This window comes from Ostrinia nubilalis, chromosome 17 (assembly GCF_963855985.1).
Source record: "Ostrinia nubilalis chromosome 17, ilOstNubi1.1, whole genome shotgun sequence".
Lineage (NCBI taxonomy): Eukaryota > Metazoa > Arthropoda > Insecta > Lepidoptera > Crambidae > Ostrinia > Ostrinia nubilalis.
This window is the reverse complement of record NC_087104.1, coordinates 3,159,321-3,181,546: the sequence shown is the minus strand read 5'-3', so window position 1 is coordinate 3,181,546 and position 22,226 is coordinate 3,159,321. Positions and strand designations below refer to the sequence as shown.

General features: G+C 37.9%; 3 protein-coding genes across 4 annotated transcripts in view; 1 reads left to right on the top strand and 2 right to left on the bottom strand.

The window, feature by feature from the left end:
• On the bottom strand, positions 1 to 9,817 carry LOC135079634 (uncharacterized). Its single transcript, XM_063974258.1, has 17 exons — positions 9,395 to 9,817; positions 8,650 to 8,826; positions 7,989 to 8,166; positions 6,798 to 6,977; positions 6,296 to 6,472; positions 5,083 to 5,201; positions 4,049 to 4,190; positions 3,640 to 3,710; positions 3,193 to 3,412; positions 2,666 to 2,854; positions 2,285 to 2,382; positions 2,081 to 2,200; positions 1,684 to 1,842; positions 1,473 to 1,550; positions 1,274 to 1,345; positions 598 to 774; positions 1 to 137 (listed from the first exon to the last, which is right to left on the bottom strand). Exons 1-17 carry the CDS (start codon positions 9,656 to 9,658, stop codon positions 66 to 68), a joined length of 2,493 nt encoding a protein of 830 aa, XP_063830328.1. The 5' UTR covers positions 9,659 to 9,817; the 3' UTR covers positions 1 to 65.
• A 1,577-nt stretch (positions 9,818 to 11,394) lies between these two features.
• LOC135079633 (uncharacterized) lies at positions 11,395 to 14,581 on the top strand. 2 transcript variants are annotated; one of them, XM_063974256.1, is made up of 5 exons: positions 11,395 to 11,528; positions 12,049 to 12,286; positions 12,637 to 12,799; positions 13,235 to 13,396; positions 13,891 to 14,581. In XM_063974256.1, exons 1-5 carry the CDS (start codon positions 11,498 to 11,500, stop codon positions 14,014 to 14,016), a joined length of 720 nt encoding a protein of 239 aa, XP_063830326.1. In that variant the 5' UTR covers positions 11,395 to 11,497; the 3' UTR covers positions 14,017 to 14,581. The 2 variants fall into 2 exon arrangements, with proteins under 2 accessions (XP_063830326.1, XP_063830327.1); XM_063974257.1 differs by lacking the exon at positions 11,395 to 11,528 and adding an exon at positions 11,609 to 11,648.
• Positions 14,582 to 17,491: 2,910 nt separating this feature from the next.
• LOC135079842 (sodium/potassium/calcium exchanger Nckx30C) overlaps positions 17,492 to 22,226 on the bottom strand; it is a 111,887-nt gene continuing 107,152 nt past the window's right edge. Inside the window, exon 7 of the mRNA XM_063974457.1 lies at positions 17,492 to 21,491. Coding sequence (XP_063830527.1) covers positions 21,248 to 21,491 — 244 coding nt within the window. The 3' untranslated portion in view covers positions 17,492 to 21,247. The remainder of the gene's footprint in view (positions 21,492 to 22,226) is intronic.

Sequence of the window (22,226 nt, the reverse complement as noted above, 5' to 3'; positions counted from 1 at the left end):
TGGTATAAGTTTGATTTTAATAGAAAATATAAAATTATGTTGAAATACATAAATTCGTCAAAAGCTCACGGGCCTGGAAGTTCATTGTAGCGAACTGGGTATGTGAGCTGATTACCTCGGTCCCAAGAATAAAGCTCCTGCAAACAAGGAAATAATTAACATTATGAAATATTTTAAACATCCGTATTATTATTACATTATTTCACCAACTTTCTAGGTAGAGTCAACCACAAATGCGAGATTGAGACAATACTGGACACTTTTTTAAAGAAAAAACTTTTTTCATTACTAGGCTTGTTTTATTTCTCATACAGTACCTAATACCAAATGCTTCTATAACTCTCCATTATCAAAACGAATCGATATTTGGAATACAGGTATCAAGAAAAAAATGTAAAATCTCTTTAATTAAATCTTCAGTTTTTAACTACCAAGAAATGTGACAAAGGACACTATAATGCATCAAAGACAAGAAATAGAAAAGCTAGTCTTATTGCTAGGAATCCTTACTTTCCACAAATATTTGCTTTTAAAAAGGGAAGGCGAAATAATGTTTCATTAAATATAAAAAAATGTGCCATTCATAATTTATTTTACCTTGTGCGTATGATCGTACCCAAGCTGCGTGGTCTTCCTGAAAGGATTGGTGAACTGCAGCGACACCTCCACCTGCTTCATCAGGTATAGGTCTATAGCTATTGTCACTTTGCTCTCTCTTTCTGTGGCCGAGTCCAGGGCATATAACACCCCACAGACTATGAACATCTCTCCAACCTGGTAAGAGCGAAATAAACTTATTTGCATATCTAAATGGCATTTTAGAGCCTGTACTTTGTAATTGGTAGGAATATTTGAACCAGGCATAACAATATTTTGTCGGCCGTTTGGTGTAGTGGTTCAGAACGGTCGGGCAGAAATTGAAATGATGAATTTTAATTTCTGTGACGGGTCTGGGTGTTTTCTATGTATAATTTATGTATGTATTTACAAAATAAATGTATTTAAGTATGTTAAATATCCGTTGTCTAGTACCCATAGTACAAGCTTTGCTTAGTTTGGGGCTAGCGGCGCAGTATAAAATGTCCAAGGATATTTATTTATTATTTTATAGTAGCGATCTGGTAAAGGTCGCAGGAAGCACCTGAAGCGGTTAGCAAGACAGTACATTGTGAAAATCTTCGGGGGAGGCCTTTGTTCAGAAGTGAATAGCATTCTGTCAAAACGAAAGAACAATAGACTGATACTTTTATCATTAAAGTATATTGAAAATTACCTGCTTGTGGTTTAACGATATGTTCCAGATGTAGTCGATATTCAGCCCTTCCTTGTTTGGATCAAAGCTAAGCTGTTGGAAGAAACAATTTGTAGATGTAAGAATGCGTTGATATTTTGTTCATTCAAGAGAAGAGAGTAAATCTTATAAGAATATCTTAAAAAATACTGAAGAGCTGTAACTAAGTTTTTAATCTTACCTTAGCAACGGCAGTGTTATTGGAGTTCTCAATCGAATAAATGGCCCAAAGACCATTGTCATCTGCACTGAAGTCGACCTGAAAATAATGGATCGGTAATTTTGTTTCGTCACTTTCACGTCTCTTTAGTTGGTAGTTTTTATCCGGCTCGAAGGACCAAAGCAATGTATAGTGTCCTAAAAAGTCAGACTTAATATTCTGGTATTCCTACCTGGTTGTGTTGAGCAGAGTAGAGCCTGCCAGCAGCATGCGGCAGGTGCACAGACTTGATCCGGCTCTGCGTCAGGTCGTACCGGATGATCTCACCCGGTTGTCCGGACTCGTTGGCTTGGTAGAAGAACGACCCGCTGTATACGATGTGTCCATTGCCCTACACAAGATTCGAAATTAGGAGTCTTTAGGAGAGGTTTGTTTTAGAATAATATCACGGAAAAAGAAAGCTAAAATAAACGTAAATAGTAGGCTAGCTAGGTACATATATGATACGATGATGCAGAGTGTGAAATAGCATCTCGTTCTAAGCTTTTTATAGGACTTTAAAGCTCTTTGCAGTTGTAGAAAATCTGGTATTTGACCTAGAAAATAACTCTCATTATGAAGTATCTTACAAAGAAAGGTTTTTGTAGTTTATGGAACTCGTCCACGTGATCTGCCTTGAAGCTGGCTTTAGTCCTGTATTCTCGGAGCCTCTCAATGTCATTTTCTTGAGTTGTCCATAACTTATCTCTCTGTAACAAAGTAGGTATTGCCATATGATTCTTATTGCTATATGTACAGTGACTGATGGACGTAATTTTTTTTGTAGTTGGTACCTGAGCTTCACTGGCATTAGAGTCTCTCAGCCAAGCCCCGAAGAGCTCGTCTTTGTAACGGTGGTAGACTGGTTTGCCAATTGCGTAGAGTTGACAGTCTGTAAATAAGAAATTATAGCAGATTACAAGCATACGTACGACTGAAATCACACTAATCAAAAGTCAATCAAGAAGCGAATTTTTCGGTTCCCATAATGTCCCTTAAAGGAGACAATTCAGGGAGACCAAAAGTCTAGAAGAAATACGTGGAACTTAAAGGAACAAAGCCAAGCCAAAACCTCTAAAGCAGAGTTAGGCACGCTTCGAAGCGCTTGCGATACCATAATTTACACTTTTGTGAAATCGACTGTCAATGCCTCTTCAAAACATCATGTCTCTTACTCGTATTCCTCCTGGGCTTAATTCCAGCAGTAGCATTCATGGTGGATATCAGCAGCTGTGCTCGATCACATCTTGGACACGAAGGACACCTCTGCACGTGACACAACTCCTCGTAAGAGGTCAGCACCGGAGGCCTGGAGCCGAACTCCATCGGCTGCTGTACCGTCATCTGGTGGTTGGGGCCGGGATCTGGATAGAAAGGTTTGATTGATAAATAATTTTGGTAAAGAGTTGGGTATCAACTTCCAAAAATATACTGCGTTCCTATCGCGCTGTGGATCATCTTGTGACTCTGCTATTGAAATGGTGAAAGTGAATAGATTTAAAAAAAATACTACTCGGGATTTGAATAAAAATTTTTTTTTAACAAAATATAGGCTGTGAAATGACAGTAAAAATAACAATTAACACTGGCAGTCCATATTAAAAGGCAATCTTCGAGGGCAGAACTCAAACTACTCGTAATAAGGTCTTATACGTAGGTACATAAACTGTTCATCAGTAAAATAAGTATTTTGACGACTTACACAACAGCTTTATATGCCCCTTCACAGTCTGGTTATTCAGCTCATTCTTGGCCACGCAGCTGTACTGCCGCAAGTCGTGGTCCCTGATTCCTGGCACCTCCAGCCTCATGATCCACCGCCAAGGGTCTGCCGTTGTGACCACCTCGGTCCGGTAGCGGGGACCCTCGAGTGTGATGCCGTCACATTCCCAGGCGAGGACCGGTTCTGGCCAGGCTTGTACCTAGAATCCAATGATGGATACTTTATTTGAACTATGGAAAGAATAAAGGTATAGTGCAAGAAAATCAAAGAGATTGAATTAACCAACATGACAAACACTCTGTATGTCGTGTTCTGGGGACATGGCACCAGTATTCGTGGAAGCCACAGATGAAAGAGCGCTACCAGTTTGGTAAAATAACTATAAGAATGGGTTTTTGCTGATATAAAGACGGTAGTAATTCTTACCTCACACTCAAACTTGGCAGTTTTGTTGTAGACATAGACAACATTGTTTGGCACTCGGATGTACGGACTAACTGCAAAAAGTAACAGAAAGAGATGAGTCAGTTTTACAACAGTTCATTTTAATAGTTCATCTTATCGATATAAGACAGTCTACTGCTGGACGTATCCTCTATAGAGGCCCAAGCTTATAAAGAAGGTGGTATACATCTCCAAACTTCTTTTTAAATTAAGTCGTTATTTTTCGTTTCGCAATTGTTGTGTTTAATTTATTTTCGAACTAGCTACAAAATTTTAATGCCTCTCTATTAGAGAGGTTCGTGCTCCTACAGTTGAGAAAGGACCTAATGATGAGGAGGAGGATGTAGGTCAACTCCTAGGTTTCCTTGAATAAATAAATAAATAAACTCACAATGGACCTCCACGTCAGTGGTCTGGTTGGCTGAGGGCAGCATGCCATTGTTGGCGAGGCACACGTACTTGCCCGTGTGCCAGCGGGACACGTTCGGGATGTTCAGCAAATGGCCGCTGACCGACGCGTCTCGCCAGGAACCCTGGAAAAGTTAGAAACTGGGTAGATTCTATTTGACGTGCAAATTCAGTGTTTGTTTGTTCCTGTCTTAACTCACAGTTCGATGTGGTGTAGTAAAATAATGATTTAGTAGGTAGGTATCTACTTTACTTTTGATAATAATGTATTTTCATGCCATGCCTAATCCGGTGTTTAAAAGTCGTTTATTAAATAAATGAAAGAATTTTCTCCAATACACATTTTTCAATATGTGGAATCAAAACGAGCAGAGCCAGGCCAAAAAATGTAATCTAGGCAATAAAGCGCAAGTTGGGCACGCGCCAACGCTCTGCGATAACGTTTAGACTTTTTACTGCAGATTTTTGTGGGATTGTCTGTCGATGCCGCAATGCTCTAAAGATTTACTGATGTTTTTATACAAAGAAATACTCGTACCAAATAAATAAACTAAATGTTTTGTAGAGTGTATGATTTTTAAGTTCAAATCAAATAGAGGTCCTCTGAGGTCATGTATCATTGTTATGTATCATTCCCTCCTCCTACTTAGATGACCGCAGTCCCGTCAGTCCTCCGTCCCATGGAATTGCAGCTGATGCAGATGGTGTAACTCTCGCGAACGAGATCTCACGAGTGATAACTCGTATGGTCCTTTGAAGGCGTATGCTTTCTTGTTAGACCTAGATGACAGTACTCCCGTCAGCCCACCGCCATGGGGAAGGTGTCACTCTTGCGAACTGTCACTCGTGTGGTCCTCTCAAGGCGTATGTTATGTATCAGTCTTTAGTCCTATCTGGATGACAGCCAGTCCCGTCAGCCCTTCGTCTATCTATGAGATTGCAGCTGTCACTCTCGCTGACTATCAGTCTCTTGTGGTTCTCTGAAAGCGCATGCTATGTATCAGTTTTCACTCCTACCTGGATGACAGCAGTCCCGTCAGATCGCCGCCACTCCACCGCCGGCTCTGGCCGCCCTGTAGGGTTGCAGCTGATGCGGAGGGTGTCACTCTCGCGGACGATCACTCTCGTGTGGTCCTCTGAAAGTTTTGGAAGTCATAAAGTAGGGTGTGAGTTGCATTATTCTGGAGTGATCTAGGCCAGATTATTTAAAAGAAATGTGCCAAATCCTAAATCCTAGTTCCTACTAATATTACGAGTATAAATGCGAAAGTTTGGATGTCTGGATGTCCGGATGTTTGTTACTCTTTCACGCAAAAACTACTGAACGGATTTTGATGAAACTTTACAGTTTTATTCTTTATAATCCAGAATAACATATAAGGTTGTAATTTATGATGATCTGTGAGAAACGAAATTTCATGCGGGTGAAGCCGCGGGCAAAAGCTAGTCATCAATAAACACTTTGTATTCCGAAATTATCTTTATGTCAAAGAGCTCTCATATTAACCATTTCATTATGGTAGAGTTTGGTTCCTCAAACCACCACCGGCACCGAGTGCCGTTCTGATCTGTTACACTCATGGTCATAGGTAGGTTACTTAAATTTACTAAAGTGTATAATAGCCCGGTACGTAGCCTAAGAATATCAACATTCTTGCAAGCCAATGTTTCTGGACTTACGAGTATTTAATCGAATGCTGGCGCTGACCTTTCCAAATAGGTTTCTTGAACCTGTTCTAAGAGTTTTATTGCAATGTTATTTCGTGACCCAAATTAGGGTCAGAAAGCGCGTGCTTCGGCCAAATTAATTTGTAACTTACAGAAGTTTTGTGGGAAAACTACCAACGATACTTTGAGTAAGTTTATAAACTCTGTTTTAGCACGCAAAAAGACACTTGGAACGTACCAGCGGAATCGAATTGAGCATAAGGAGCTAAGAGAATTCCCTTCCAAAATATATTTTCCAGGACTGGAAAATGCTACCTTTTTTGCGAAGAATTTCTATTTCTTTGACATTTAATTAAACTATTCCAGGATAAGGCTGAGTACGGGTGAGGTTTCTATGGATTTAGCTGGCATTCTTGGATGATAGCTTGAATTAATTAACAGGCTAAAGTTTATGTTTTTTTTCCTAGAATCACTACAATTTTATGACTCAATCAATAAAACCTTTTTAGGCATCCTGCGTCATGATGACGGTTTTCCTAAGGATTTCATTGCATATACTCACGAGCAAATGTAGGCGGTATGAGCAGTTCCTTTTCCTTGGTGTAGTTGTATATGGACAGTCCTGGCCTCCCCGCGGCCCCGTCTCGGCCGTCGTTACCCCTCTGACCCTTGGGTCCGATGGGGCCTCGTTCGCCTTTCGGGCCTCGGATGCCGGACGGGCCGGGGGCGCCTGCTCTACCTGCGAAAATTGATGGTACAAAACGGTATGAGAATTTGTAAATTCTGCAGCTGAAGACCGTAAAAGTCCAAAAATAAGCTGTGACAACGAGCCGGCCATATTCGAAGATAGATTGACCTTTTTTCTGCTAGGCAAATGCCCTCCACACCTCCTACCTGTTGGCCGAAGCGGAGGTGCGGTGGGGACATCCTCACGCTCCCGCTCTGCTAACCTACTTCTGTGTGGGAGGTGACGTTACAGAAGGAGTCAACGGACTCTTAATCTCCAAAGATAGATTGACCTTGGATAATAGCCCTCAGCTTGATATGCCTTTATGCATACGCACCATCCTTGCCGTCTTTTCCATTCTTCCCAGGGCTGCCATCCTTCCCCGGAGTTCCATCGCGTCCGTCCTTCCCCGGCGCTCCATCAGCGCCGTTCCGCCCGGACATGCCATCCAGACCCGGTTCGCCGGGCACCCCGTCCCGCCCGTCTAAACCCGGGTTACCGGGGAATCCGCGTTCACCTGGAATTAAGGAGGTAATTGATCAGTTTGATGAAGGATGAAAGGATTTTGGAATGATGATAATATAATTTTAAGGTGCGCAATTGCGCATTCTTCTGCGAAGTTCATATTATTTGGCTGAATCTTTTAATTTTTACCCGACTACGGCAAAGCAAAAGGAGGGTTATGATTTTGACAGGCTATGGTATGTATTTCAATACATACACGTTTTCTATTTTAGCTATCCTTCGACAATGGAGGTAGAGTAGGCTATTCACGCTGACATACGCATTAGCACGATAATCAAATCAAGTAAAGCACAGTACTTAATTGGATTGTTTAGACGATTAGTTACAACACATTTTTGACGTCATCTAACACTTTTCGCAGTGCAAAAATTACATACGAGTAAACATAGAACAGGTATATCCAAATACATCTACCTTTATTGTATTTAAAATGTATGTATCGTAGCTGTTAGTAATACCACAGAATAATAATAAGTACTACGTACCTACAGAAGTTTTACTTCGCGAAGGTATTTGAAAAAAAATATGCTCAATGTCATTAACAATATGGTGTAATTTAGCCTGTCTCAAGAGCCAAGCACCATTTTGTTGACAAACGTCAGTGATCGGCACTGCGCCGAAGCTATAGGGCTGACTTCGGTAAAATGATGTGACGTGAGGTGCCAAACTGCGGAAAATGGCGGAGGAAATACATGATTTAGCATGAATTATCATGAATAATATTAACTACTTATTTACCTCTCAGTGTCTTGAGGCAACTTAAAAAAGTACATTCTGTGTTTTTATTATTATTTAGGCAGTTAAATACTGCACAGTATTTAGTACACCATTTTCTTTATTTTCTTCCATCATACACAAGAATACGCGTGCGTGAGTCAATGTTCGCTCGTATGAGAGGCCTTGTCGAATAGTATCCTGTAGGTGGGCCATCGTGCGTGTTTTGTTTTCGATGTAAACTCGCGGAGATGAACAGGCCTGGTAATACCTACACCTATCAAGTTACCTTTTGGTCCGGGAGGTCCCAATGGTCCTCGTCCTCCTGAATGTCCCGGCGTTCCTGGTGCTCCCGGGTCGCCTCTGTCGCCTTTGGGCCCCGGAGCCCCGCTGGGGCCCTTGGGGCCTTGAACTCCTGGGGGGCAGTAATCTTGTGTCGCTTTGCAGAAACCTTGCACGACTTTGTACTGTAGGAAGTAAGATAACCTTTACTTACAGTTTTGTAAAAAGTGGCACATAAACAAAAACATCACCATCCGGCCAAAACCCGGTTTTACATACGTTTAACCTTGATAAACTTAGAGAATTGGAGATAAAATATCCCGCAACATGATTTGCAATGATGAATCACGTTGAATCCACGTGACGGATTAATGTAGACCATTGTCTCGTGGAATAATAAAGGACACCATCAATCAATTGAGATATTAAAGAGCGCATTTATTCATAGTTTTTACGAAAAATCGAATACTAATAAATAATTAAACTTTCGCGTTCCATTTCAACTAAAATAAAAAGACGTTACGTCCGGCTGCTATGTTACAGCTGTGGTCACAAGCAGTCTGACCTGAGTCTGAAACGACAAGTCGTGAGTACATACTTAATGTAACTCAGTCATAAAATATGACGCGTTAAAAGACCCGTGTCTTTCTATTTTACATTATTATTACCGGGACCCTGGAGTAGCTGGTCAGCCAGACCCACGTGTCGCCCCCAGGAGCAGGACCCTTGGCGCCGGTCCTCTTCATTTCTGCTGCGTCCTTCTCTTCTAGCTCTGCCTGCATTTTGGGGTTGAAGAACTCCACGTGCGGAGCCACTGTGTTGTCTTCTTGGATTGGTGATGGTTTCTTGAAAAATTGCAAAAAAAAGAGTCTTAAAAGTGCAAGTAGTCTTAAAACCTTTGTTTCTTATATCTTTCGACTATCAGAGATTCTGAATTGGAGCCCCATGTGGTAAAAACCACATGGTATAGTTGGGTTCCAGTTGTAGAAATGGATCTAATTGAATTTCCGTAAAATGAAAGGTTTTTTTTTACTGATGGAGATTCTTCTTCTTCTTCTTGTCAACAACAAACCTACACAGTGTCAGCCCCAAACTCCGCCACAAGAGTGGCTGATGGAGATTAAAACCTTGTCAAACACCGACGGCTTCAGCCATGGCTGTTACAACAGATACTGTTGTTATACGTCCAGCGCAATAAGAAGTAGCAGAATATTTAGGTTCGGGGATATTTATGTATGTACCTACTTAGATACAAGTTTATACGTTACAAGACAGTCAAGATTCAATCAGAGTGATAAATTCGGATTGGACCTAATAATATCGTACTATCTACCACTCATTCATAGTCTAGCATGAACTTTGACCCAATTGACAAGACACGAACGTGCCTCCTTATAAATATTCAAAACTCACAAGCATGGCTTCTCTTTTAATCCTATGTGATGTGAACCCTGTAACATCCGAAAGGTGCTCCTCGAACTTCTCCTTAAATTTCTCTTCTACAGCTTTCTCAACTAATCTCCTGGTGTCTTCGTCAGCACACTTATTTAAGTCTACTTCTACATAGTTAACTGCTTGAACGGCTAGCGAGAACAGCGCACACGCACACGCGAAAACAGAAAGTTTTTTGCAGCAATTGTCTGTAGCACACGGTTTCTTTTTGCTTGTATCACTCATCTTTACATCTTTGTCTTCTTCAGCTTCACTGTCTATTAACTCATTGGTTAGAGTTTTAACTGTAATATTGTTGGTTTTGTTTGGAACATATCGCGGTTATCTGGATGTGGTCCTCCAATGTGCGTCTTCCTGCCGGCGTGGTTGCACAATGCGGACTGTCGCGATAACAATTGGGAGACTATTAAGGCGACGAGCTCAATCAGCCGTTCGACAGCCGTAGTACTGCGCCCTAGCCAGGAGTTTATTAATGTACTTATCCAGTTTCTGTTTTACTACTTTAGTTTGATACTTTGGTTTAAACTGTGATATCGTACTTAGATAAGTATTCAAGTTTTCGTAATTTGTTCTTTGATATGTGGTATGTTAATATCAAGACCGGCTGTTGTGGAAATACTTTCGTTGAAACGAATATATTATTGTATTTATTGAAATATTTTTGGTTAAAAACGTCTGTTTAGGATACAAAATAATAAGCTTCTGTTTAAATTATACCAATCCCTATTAATAGCGCAGTCTAGATTTGAAAATAAATTGGGTATAGCCTGACCAGGAACATAAAAACCCTCGCCATGTTGCGGAAAACTAATGGTACTAATTTCTTTTAATGGCAACAGTAACTGAAAACTTCAGTGTCATGTCACCTTGCATGTCAGTCTTTTGCTGTCAAAGTGTAAACAAACTTTATTTTAAATGTGCGCAATTGATTTTGTGAATTAAATTGCTAAAATCTTTTCATAGTCGTGAAAGAAAAGTGGTTCACAATGTGTTAAAGGATTTGTCGAAGAGAAATACTAAGGGTTCGGACAATATTTTCATTGAATAATTTTTCCGACAAGGGTGTCAAATTGACTGACATGTTTATCGTATAGTACAGTCCACTATGAAAATTAGCTGTGGTTTGTTTCAACTACCTATTTTAAAGTTTTTTGTCACTTTCTAAGTGTTGAATTTTATGGAATTGAAAAGAAGTACCGAGTTTGAAGCGTTCATGAGCAGACATTGCAGTTGAATATTCAAGTTCTGAATTTGATTATTGATGAATAATAAAATAAATCCTACTAGCTCGATTGATGTTTTCATTTAATTTATTTAAACCAGGTTACCTATAATAATATTTTTTCGTTAATTCATGAAAATATAAAATTAGCCCGTAATCCTGAATCCTGATACATAAAGTTCGCCTATTAATTTAACACAGGTACGACTGTACTCAGTGTTGCACTATCAAATGCAATTGACGCGCCTCTATGCCAGGGTTTTTATGTTCCTGGTCAGGCTATAGATACCTATTTACCTACTTCAATCATATTATTATTATCAATTATTCATAGATATATTTTCTGATAAAAAGAGTATTGTCATCTAAACTTATAAAAGAAATGGACAATTATTATCCTGATTACCCTAATTGACTGGGAGAGGAAGTCCTTCGTACATAAAGTATGTCAAGGATAAGGTATGACCCGTATTACATAATTGACCTACATCAAGCAGCATAGCTCAATAAGGGTTCTACCAGTCTTTATGAAGTTGTTTTTTTGTTATCACCTCATTGTTAGCGTAGTATGTTCGACAGAAAATCATTGCAAGTTTTCCTCTGAAGCTTACGAACAATAATAATTGTTTTGTTCCTTCTCTTCACAGTCACGCATGCGCCAAAAACCATGTCAGGGCCATGACCTGATGCTACCAAGGTCGCGAATGTTTAGCATCCAGTACTCGCTGTCATACCCCCGTGAAGCTAGGAGCGATTCACTTCTGCCTAACTAGTGTTTTCCTGCATTTTCTGAAAAAGATTCAGAATTTCCTTTGGTGTACGGTGCTTAGTGTCTTGTTGAAATGGATCTAATACCACCCCTTGCTGTACAAGGTACTTTAAATTGCTTTTGGAATGATAGTGTCTTAAAATAGATAGTGAAGAGGTTAGAACAATAGCTTGGGGCGTGCGGTTGTTGCTATGGGATGGTAATTTGGGGAATTAATGTGGCGAGTAAATATTTTCGATACTAAAAGCAAGAAACAAGTTATTCGAGATTCTTGAGCATAACGAATGCTCGAAATTTTGACACGAATCTCACATTGGACTATTTTGCTTTCTATTAAATAGGTGCTAAGTAATTAATTGATTAAGCTATGTTATCCGCATTAATATTTGAGCATAATGAATGTGAAGCGTTTGGATTCTTTGACTCTTTCTTACAAATACAATGTTGATTTATTTTGATATGGACATAAATACCAAATTATCGGTTTACGTACTGTATTTTGAACTTCTATCAAGTCTATAATTTGGTTTCTTTGATGAATCGTACTTCCAAAAAAATTTTAAAACATAAATTAACAAAACATAGATAACATGTCAATTATGTTACGTTTATGTTTGCTTTCAGCCTGCAGTGTTCAGTCCTTAGAAGACTATGATGGACCACGAGCCCCACTCCTCCGACAAGTCTCCCTGGATGAGGAGCGTCGTGAGGACTGCCTCGGACATTGGAGAGGACCAGAACTCCAGGGGGAGGAAGAGGAGAAAGGCGTGAGGCTGTTCAGGGCGTTGCTACTCCAGCATCTGAGGATAGAGGAACTGAGGCCTCCCCCTTGTATAGCAGCGCCAGCTAGACCTGATCAGAGGTAAGTAGCTCAAGGACAGATTGAATCAAATAATATTATCTACATTAAAGGCATATTTTAAGTGTACCTAGATGACTTACTAATACTTACAAACTGGCAAACTCATTGATGAAGTATAGAAACCGATTTTCAACTATCTCCAGCTCCTGAACGGTCTGTCTTGCTAAATAAGAACATGTTAAAAATAATAATTGATAACTTTCAACTTTATCACTCACCCAAACAATCAAAGGTTCAAGCTTTGGAGAATTTGTGATGTTTATAAAGTAACTTATGAACTTCATAATTCCAGAAGCTACAATTTATTCAGCAGTTAACATTCTTATTTCCAATAACTTCCTTGTCTTCAGGGGCTGGTGGATGTACTGGCGCGACTGGCGAGCTCTAGAGCGAGCAGCCAGAAGGTTTCGGGAGTCCAAAGCCCGAGCGATGCTGTCGGAGAGAGCTGAACACATCAACCTCCTCGGTCTGGACGAGGTGGCTTTTGAAGACATCATGCAGGAGCTGTGCCAGGTAGATAATATAGTTTTTATAGTTTTAACGATTTTTATTGTTACTAAAAGATGTAATCCATAATGAAGTGACTTTAATATGGTATCTAGAAGTAAATAGGTAAAAAAATATTTAAAAGGAATTTTGAAAACAGTGAATCTTTATGTAGGTAGCTAAAGGTACAGTCGTCAGATTGTCCAAATCTTTAGTTATTTTTTGTTAATTTTTCGAAATTCTTTCGTAAATGGAAAAAAACATCATTACCAGGCCTCGTCTACCGTCGTTACTATATCAAAAATCTCATTCTAATCAAGTGGTTTTAGGCAGACTTACCTTATTTTTATTTCTCTCCATTTTTTTTCTAGATAGGAAAGTTTGGCATTTTCCAAAAGTGTTTGTTAATTTGTTTCCCATCATCTGATTGCGTTAAAGGACATTACATTATGTCTGTTACAGGCATGTGCCCACATAGAGCAGCGTGCGCTGGTGGTGCTAGCGTTCCTTTGCGAAGTGTGCGCGCGCGCAGTGCGCGTGGGCGGCTGGTGTCGTGCCGTGGACTGGGCGGCCAAGCACGTGGCCCAGTGCGCCACGCCGTGGGCCATCAGGCATGGGGGATGGGTAAGATATTTTTATCTTCTTGTCATCGTTTCAATAGCACTTTAAGGATTTGGTTTCTGTAATTTCATATAATCTTCTTTTTGAACCTATAAGCGTTCCTTGTAGGCACTAGGCATGTTTTCAATTGTGAAAGTAAGGCATCTCAGAAGGTCTGAACCTCCTTCTTACGCTCAGTGAACACATTGAACTCGTTTCCACCAAAAGACGTCCACCGCTAGACAAAGGCATTTCCAAAGGATTTCTACAATTAACTCTTTTCTGCCTGCATCCAGGAGTTTGTCGCATTATTCCACAAGATCATATGCCGGTCTATCGACTGGAATACCTGCGCCTGAAGTGCCTACGCTACGTCTTTCGGACTGTGAGCTGCACTAGAATCCGTATTTTACAGTACATTGTGCAAATTATCAGTATGTATAAACAAAGTTACATACTGTGATTCATTGGGTCACCATGTGCCAGTTTCTTGACTTAATGACAATTTTTAATTTCAGAGTAACGTAGTAGAGAGAGCGGGTGGTAGCCGCCGTGACGACACTCTACTAGCCGGAGCTGCCTTCGCGGCGCTTCTAGCGTTTCTACTGTTCTGCCGGACACGTCTGCGTCACGCCCTGCTATAAGCATCCCCACCACAAGTCCTGGATAAACTTGGAAGTAACTACATGACGGCAGTCTTCTCTTGGCGCTCAGACGCGGCAGTCCTTTAGAATGTGTTCTAAAGACCGTTTTGGTGTTAGGTCTTTTTGAGATAGAATTTCAAGAAGACAGGTTGAAACGTGATGTGAATTAAGATGAAATTTGGATCGGATTTTGTATAGATTAGGAGTAAGAACTATTTATTGGATGGTCTAATAAGTTAATAAAATATATCGCTTACTAATTGTTGTTATGTTTTTAGCAGTAAATGTATCAAGTAATACTGGATGTGTGATTTTGCGCACTTATAGCCTAGAAAAAAGAAAAATAGTCTCAGGGTGTTTGTTACTCGTATCTTTAGGACCAGTGGGGTCCAAATAGTTTTTAGAATTAATGTCTGTACCTACGTCATCATAGGCTCAAGTAAGCTCAGTTAAGGCTCTATTTCTGTAAAGACGCTCAACTCGACGTTAACGAGTCCAACAACTGACGACTGACTGGAAAATATACGTGTTTCTAACATAATATTGACAACTAATTTTGTCCGATAAAATACAATTAATCCCCATCTTGATTTTATGTATAAATGTAACCTACTTACATAGTTCAACATTGTCAGATCTGCTTCTCGCGCAATGAATTACATAAAATAGTATGTTTATGTTTCTGTAAGTAATCCCTAATAAGAATTTTTATAATCACAGAATATCCACTTCTTATTTATTTTTATATTAATGTTATTTAACTTCTAAATAAATTAATACTATTTATTTATTAGCAACAAAGTAGTTTAATTGCCCTTTATCATTTAATTAAGAGTAACAGTAACTTTCTTCTTTCTACTGCTAAATTCATGAAAATAATTCTACTTCTTCGCACATTCCCACGTTCATCCTAACTTCTTATACAATTTCAGATCTTTAAGTAGCATAATGGGGATATTTTGATCGTTTGGGAAAAGGAAACAAAACTTCACTCACTATTTTATTATTTTTATTGTAATTTTTCATAATACCGTCGCAGTAACGCGCACGCTGCTCCTCACTCGCTTCGGATTCACAAATCAACTATAAATCATCCCGACTATAAACATCTGAATGCAATAAACTAGAAATTACAGAAACTATCACATTATTTAATCATCAACAATCATTAAAAGCTTTGATAAGAGCAACAATATAGATTTTAAGGTCACTTCCCAGTTGAGCACTTTTCCGTTTGCGAAACACACGAAAATACTTTTTGAAATCTTTCTTGAATTTAGTTCCATTTCATGAACCCTGAAAGATCTCAATAGTTACGAGTAGATACTTTTGTGTTTTCCCAAACGCTGAAATGCCCAGCTAGGAAGCACCCATTTCAATTACATTAAAATGCAAATTACATAAACTCTGAAATAAACTAGCTCACTGTCACTACCGAAAAATTCATATTAATACTGTAACACTTGAAATCACAATAATCACAATGTGGTTTTGCAAAATTAACCCTATCAGAGCCATCGCCGTTTTTTTCATTAACATGATGAAAGTCCCTAACTTATCTACTTTGTTTAAAATCAATAACATTTTTTTTACTTTTCCTTATTTTGTAGTATCACTATTATAACCTACGCTGTCGCCTCGATTTCGTGTGGTTCTTTTGTTTCATAGTGAAATGGAATTAAATTGGTCCTGTTATGTGACGTTATAACAAAAATGATCTCATCCAATCATAATATTTTTTAAACCAAGGATATTACAAGTCTAAAACTGATCATTGGGTCTAGTTCTTTTTACAATAACCATTATTAAAACATCAACAATGCAGTTGTAGCTATGGTTAATGATGTTCATTACAAAGTAATTCTTTAAATAGGCATTTACTAAAGTCACTTTCATTTACTCAATTTATTTACTTGGAAGACATTCTTGGTGGTACAGATTCTTCTGTCGAATCATTTTAGTTTCATTTATAAAAAATATTCGATTCACACACGCAATCGAGATCGACAGCTATAAACAAAATTGATGACTAAAGATCAGTCCCCATTTCCCAAAGCGCGTTTTAAAGCTGACCAAATCAATCAACTAAAAGTAAAACCCAACTCAAATCTGGTGTTCTCGACACACACACTGAAGGAAACAGAGACTGGATATCTGCAATAATTATAATTTTATATAAAAAACCGTCACTAGTAACAATCTCTACCAGGATATTATATTTTATTTTTGTTAATAAACATTTATTTTTTAATGATAGCCGTTAAGCCTATTCTTAAACTACGAGAGAAGTTATAAAGGTTAGTGTAGACGACTCACTTCGTCGTATAGATCAATAATGTCAACTCTTATGCTAAGGCTCCTCTACACTAGAGCATATTTGTCGTGAATAACATCATTTATTGTGTTTACATCTTTATTATTATCAAACATTTTGATTGGTCACACAAGCTATATCCTTGGCTTCATTATTTCCAAAGACACTGTTAAATGCAATATTTGTACAAAGATCAGATCAATTTGTGCGATTAATTTAGACCTTGAACTAGTCTGTATGACAAATCTTCTTTTCTGCATTTCTGAATGGCCAAAAATTCAAACTGTTCCTAAATTTTTAATTTAACCTTCAATCTGCTGTGGGCTTATTGCTGCCACCATATTTTGAAATACATGCTGAAGAATGAAGTTTTAAAAGTAATGTAAAGTAGCTATATCTTCTGTATTGGCTAAGGAGTACATCTTTAGCATTTCAACGATATCATATTCGTTTTCTTCACTTAACATTCCTTTTCCTTCGTCATTCTTACCGTCTACCATTTTGATTCTAGTACTTCTGACTTGAACTTTTTAGTTTATTATCTCATAACCTTTAGTTATCAACTAATATGCTCTAGTTTAGGGACGCTAAGAAAATTTGAGTAATGAATTCTAGCTGGGCTCGTGCTATTTGGTACTGAACAAATGCAATTTGATGTATCTACGTCGTATGACATGCGAAGAGCGAAAATTGTGATAGTCATGATACTTAGGCTAAATCAAATAGAGTATTTAGTTTTAAATAGTTCATTTTTCGAAGTTTTGAAACTTTTTGCTAATTTTTCTTTTAACTTTACTTCGTCGTATATTATACCACAATTTACTTTACTTTATATTGTACCTTCGAATAAGGTCTTTAAAGTTTCCTAAACATCACTGATTTAGCCTTAAGTTTCACATAAACGAAACCCTAACCAATGGAAGGATGATAAATTTACAAGACTAATTACATTATTCAAGAGATAGATAGAAATTACTAGTTTATAATAGTAATATAATAAGACGTAGCGTATATAAATGTAGCATCGTGGCAGTACATAATATACGTACGATTTGTAATTGGTGCTTCCCAATAAACTAGTACAAGTATGTAAAAGGATATATTGTTATACAGCTTCTACTTCATCCTAAATTGAATTTTTATCAAGTATAACGTGTAGTATATCACCATAAAGAAACTTTGGATTTAGAGCAAATTTCATTCGATTCTTACTTTTATAGACTGGCCACTTATAGATCGCACAGTTTTGAAGATTTCAAAGATAATTTAAACGTAAGAGAAGATTTTGAATATAAACGGAACGAAGTAGTAAGTATTGAAACCGTTTGACCGAAAGTGGCACCGCTAAGCGAACTACAGAAGGCTAAAGTCAAATCCAAGCTTAAATATACAATATACAGAACTGTGATTGTAGAGAGATGAGCTTCTATAAACACTTTATAATTACGTCATAAGCATGCCCTTATCACAGATAATGACCTACTCAATGTCCGGTACCTATCGATATGTCGTGTTTTGGAACTGCTTGCTTCGTCAGCTTTTTGTGCAGTCGCTTTCACTTTTACAATTTTATCATTAATAACCTTCTATTTTTAAAAGTTACGTTTTATAATTAACAAAAGAAAGAGTCGAGTATTTGTTTAAGCAGTTATATCATCTGAATACTTGTGCGCATTCGTAATCTGTAGTTTGTCGCGTTCGTCCACCATTTGAGCTTCACAATGGTTGACTTGTTAAAGCTTAACATACGAATATTTAACTATCTATTCTAGTCTATTTATTGCTATGTCAAATAGGCGGGTTATCAATATAAAATTTTCGTGGGGGTATTAACAATTGAATTTACAAAATTTGTATTTCTCAATTCGATGATTGAGTGATGAAGACGTAATGTGCGAACGAAATAGAACTAGAAAGAAAAGCCTATGGACGGTTCCCATGCAGTTCCTGTCTAAGTAGTTTATTAAAAGCATTCAGCTTCATGGAACGAGGGAAGTAGTAGTATTAACTAACAGTGTAGAATTGACAACATTGCCAGATGCGCCCGATTAAATTTGGATACACAAGTTTCAACAAGAACAAGTGGAAAATCAATGACGTAGGTTATTTATAGTAAGAGTTTATAAAGATAGTGTAAAAATCTAACTACCGTATTATATTTGAGAGCGGGACACGTGCGACCTACAGCAATATCCTTGTCGTATGAGTGAGTGGATGCGGTCATTATAATTATAAATATCGAAGCTAACATTGTTAATGGGTCAGTTGGACCCTTAGGCACATTTATGGAATAAACATCGCGATCGTCTGCCCCGCTGCTCAACTTACCCCCTACGTGTTATGTACATGTCGCTGCGGACCAACCACCTGCAACACTTCATTGATACAATAAAATTTTAATCGTCAACCCATGGACTGAAGGTCACCCGACCGATCATACAATCCATATTAAATATTTGTATATAAAACAAAGGAATATTTACAAAAACAACGCAACTGACACACGGACCTAAACGGCTGCTTGAAACCTTACCGATGCGATAATAAATGTCTCTCCTTCAAATAAATTCATTTGCTACCTTTGTACTGTGACCCCTGCATTCGGTAAGTTTCAACACAGCCCAACCAAACCGGCTAATAACGCTAAAACCTCTTTGTAAAGCGCCATCGAATAATAACAAACATCTAACATTCATATATTTAACTACAGTCTCTATTGATGGCTATACAACTTCATCAATTAAACTTTCTGATATAAAAATGATTTCATCGTTACTTATCTCACTTACACGAACTACTCTGAGTAGGTAAACCATTGAAGCGTCATATTTATTGCATTTCATAGGAATATTTTTATCGTGACTTCATAGTTTATATTCGTTTATATTAATCTTTATCCTTATTTAATATTGGTGCTCGTTTCTCTCTTGTACTTTTAAACCATCTATTAAAGCATTCACGTTAATTAAAACACCTAAAGAACCTATAGCAAAGCATAGAAAACATAGTATTTGAGCAATGTAAATTTACAAAACGTGTGCTATGGCAACATCTAAACAACTAAAACTAATTTTAAAATTAAACTCTACAACTAGTTATAAATGAACGGATTACAATTCAATTAATATTATTATAAAATATGTAACACCAAATTCGTAAAGTAAATGTGTGAACGACAGAAAATCCAAAATTTGCTAAGACTACACTACCGACTTTGGCTTTGTAAGTCGAAAGTTACAAGATATTGATTGAAATGCCATCATGAAGAAACGTTACTGTAACAAAAATTAATGGAGACAACATCAAAATTTTAAATAATACGTGTTTCAACTATAACACCTAAACTAAGGTATTACGATTATTACTAATCTCCAAATCTAGTGGAACTTGTACTAAGATGACCAGATATCGATTTAGTACGTATTAATGATACTTTACATACATACGTTAACGATAACGATTTCATGCATAAATTGTCATGTTCATTACAACACTTCACCCTCTGGATTCAAATCCATAACAGTACCTACTTGACAGTCCCGTACCACTAGGTCAGGTGATCATTAATTTTCTGTATTATCATTACTGGTTTGATTAATTTACTTACCACTCAATGTAATTAACACCCCGTAGTTTGCTTCAAATAAAGTAGCTAGAATTGATCAATTCTACCAAATTATTATATTTGAAAGCGTATCATTTACTTTTTCTGTATCTGGTCAAAACAAAGTGATTGTGGTTTCATATGGGACTATGTTTTGACCAAAAGAGTTTAGTACTACAGTTACGCTGTTCACATTTTATACACGACGCCAAAACTTATCACAAATCTGCCTCAAAATACCGTTTCAAATTTTCCGAACATTTCCTTCATTTTTACTCTTTACTTCTCTCAGTTTACTTGAAGCAAAAGACTTTAGCTTTGATTCTGCAACTTAAGATCTCTCAACCAGCAACCAACCTTTGACACCAATTTTGGGCGCCCAAGATTGGCCCAAATAATGCCTTCATCTGTAGTGTGGCCTTAGCGTAACTAAAACAATTGGTTTCACCAAAATAACATGTTCTGTGGGTGGTTCTATCATTCACAATCACATATAACATTTTTAGCGCATTCTATTTCTACATCCTAACCAAAATGTTGATCTTTGTGCTATTTCACAAGTGGCCCTTATAGTAAATACTCCTTGACTCTTATAAGCTTGAAATTGTAACATTACTATGTCGACTACTCTCTTCAGTCACTAAGTATTTCGAACCTTCTATAACTTAATAAAGTTTTGCTAAGCATATTGTAACGAGTCTACCTAGCGGAAATATTTATAATCCAGTAAATTTTGGAGGTATCTCAAGTTTCGTACTGCTCTAAGTCTTATCAAGGCCTCTAAGAATAGTCAACATAGCATCATATGCTGGTGTGTGAGGTCTTCATTTCATCCAAATATCTTCCTTTTAATTTCGTATCCAACTAAAAAAGAACAGGCTCTGAAATTCCAAGCAGTGGCATCTTTCTGTTGTGTTCAACCACTTGAAATTTCAAAATCGTACTAACCTACTTCAAAACAATAATAGAAATTAACAGTAAAATAACAAAATTACCATCTATCATACTAATAAAACATTAACGCCAATAGCACACCTCGATCACAAAACCTTGGCAGCGAAACCAATAAAATACACAACTCTGATTCTTCATTCTTTTTCAACATCTTCAAATCTCCAAAAAACGTCATAGTATGAACGCAAAGATGTATTTTGATTGGTAGACTTCCACTGTCATGGTTTCATGAGGGTGTTACTGTAGACTCAATACTTGTCTCACTGATTTTTTCAATAATTGGATAAGCCATCAAACCAAAGTCATTCTACGACCTCACAGCACATTATCTTCAGAATAACCACAACCTCTCCATACCCTTACTCGCTAGGACAATGCAGGTAGCCGTATTCCAGTCCCAAACTGACGGCCACGAAGACGAAGTACAGCATGAACATGGTAAGCCCTAGGCCCTTGTTCATCTTCCACCTGAAGCAGGCGATGCTGAGGATCACGAAGAGAAGCATGGCGAAGAGCAGCACTATGCTGCACACCATGCCCTTGGAGTTGACCTGGACCGGTGCTCCGTTGATCAGCCCGTATAAGAGCCAGGGGAGAGGCAGACTGGAAAAGAAACGGTGGATTTTTAAAATCTAAGCATGAAAATTGTTACAAAACCTCAAGACGATTTCATTCAAATTCTTCATTGAGATAAGTTCCAAATACAGCGTGCTTTTTGCTGGGCGCGTGAATTACATTTTCAAATACCATGTGGAATAGATGTGACGACCACGATCATTCCGCCAAGAGTAAAGAAAGAATATAGGTATTACCAAAATAAATTTTATAGGATCTTTGGGAAAATGAATTTCTTCCAAGCTAAAATCTTCTTAATTTAAGAAGTAAATGAATCGACCATGAAGCCGACCCATCATTCGTTTTATATCGGCTTAAGCTTTGAAACCACTTTGTTACAAAAAATATACATTGTGGTATGTACTGTGTACCTATCACAACCCAAAATTCACGAGGCAGCAAACGATACATGGATTTCTACTTTTGCTTGAGTTGGCCCAAATCATTTGCGTGTTCAGCCAAAACCGTGATCGAAATCCATCGCTCAAGGCTAATTCGCCTATTCTCCGAAGGTTTCGAAGGTCCTACCACCATATCTCATCGCGGTTTTACTTCAGTGTCGTTCCGTATTTTTCTTATACTTTTCCGTAACAAATGTCGCTTAAATATATCGCTCCGATTTCATGGTACAGGAGACGCACAGTTAGTGGGTCGTTAGTCATAACCCCCTCCTAACCCAGGTTAAAAGTTACGATAAAGTTAACAGTTTGATATTTATCTACG

Coding starts and splice junctions, on each gene's coding strand:
- LOC135079634 (XM_063974258.1), bottom strand. CDS start 9,658: ATGAGTGATACAAGCAAAAAGAAACCGTGTGCTACAGACAATTGCTGC. Junction 8,827..9,394: donor TTAAAAGAGAAGCCATGCTT/GTGAGTTTTGAA, acceptor CAATTTTTCAAG/AAACCATCACCAATCCAAGA. Junction 3,711..4,048: donor CACTGACGTGGAGGTCCATT/GTGAGTTTATTT, acceptor TACTTTTTGCAG/TTAGTCCGTACATCCGAGTG.
- LOC135079633 (XM_063974256.1), top strand. CDS start 11,498: ATGGATCTAATACCACCCCTTGCTGTACAAG. Junction 11,529..12,048: donor ACCACCCCTTGCTGTACAAG/GTACTTTAAATT, acceptor GTTTGCTTTCAG/CCTGCAGTGTTCAGTCCTTA. Junction 12,287..12,636: donor CCAGCTAGACCTGATCAGAG/GTAAGTAGCTCA, acceptor CCTTGTCTTCAG/GGGCTGGTGGATGTACTGGC.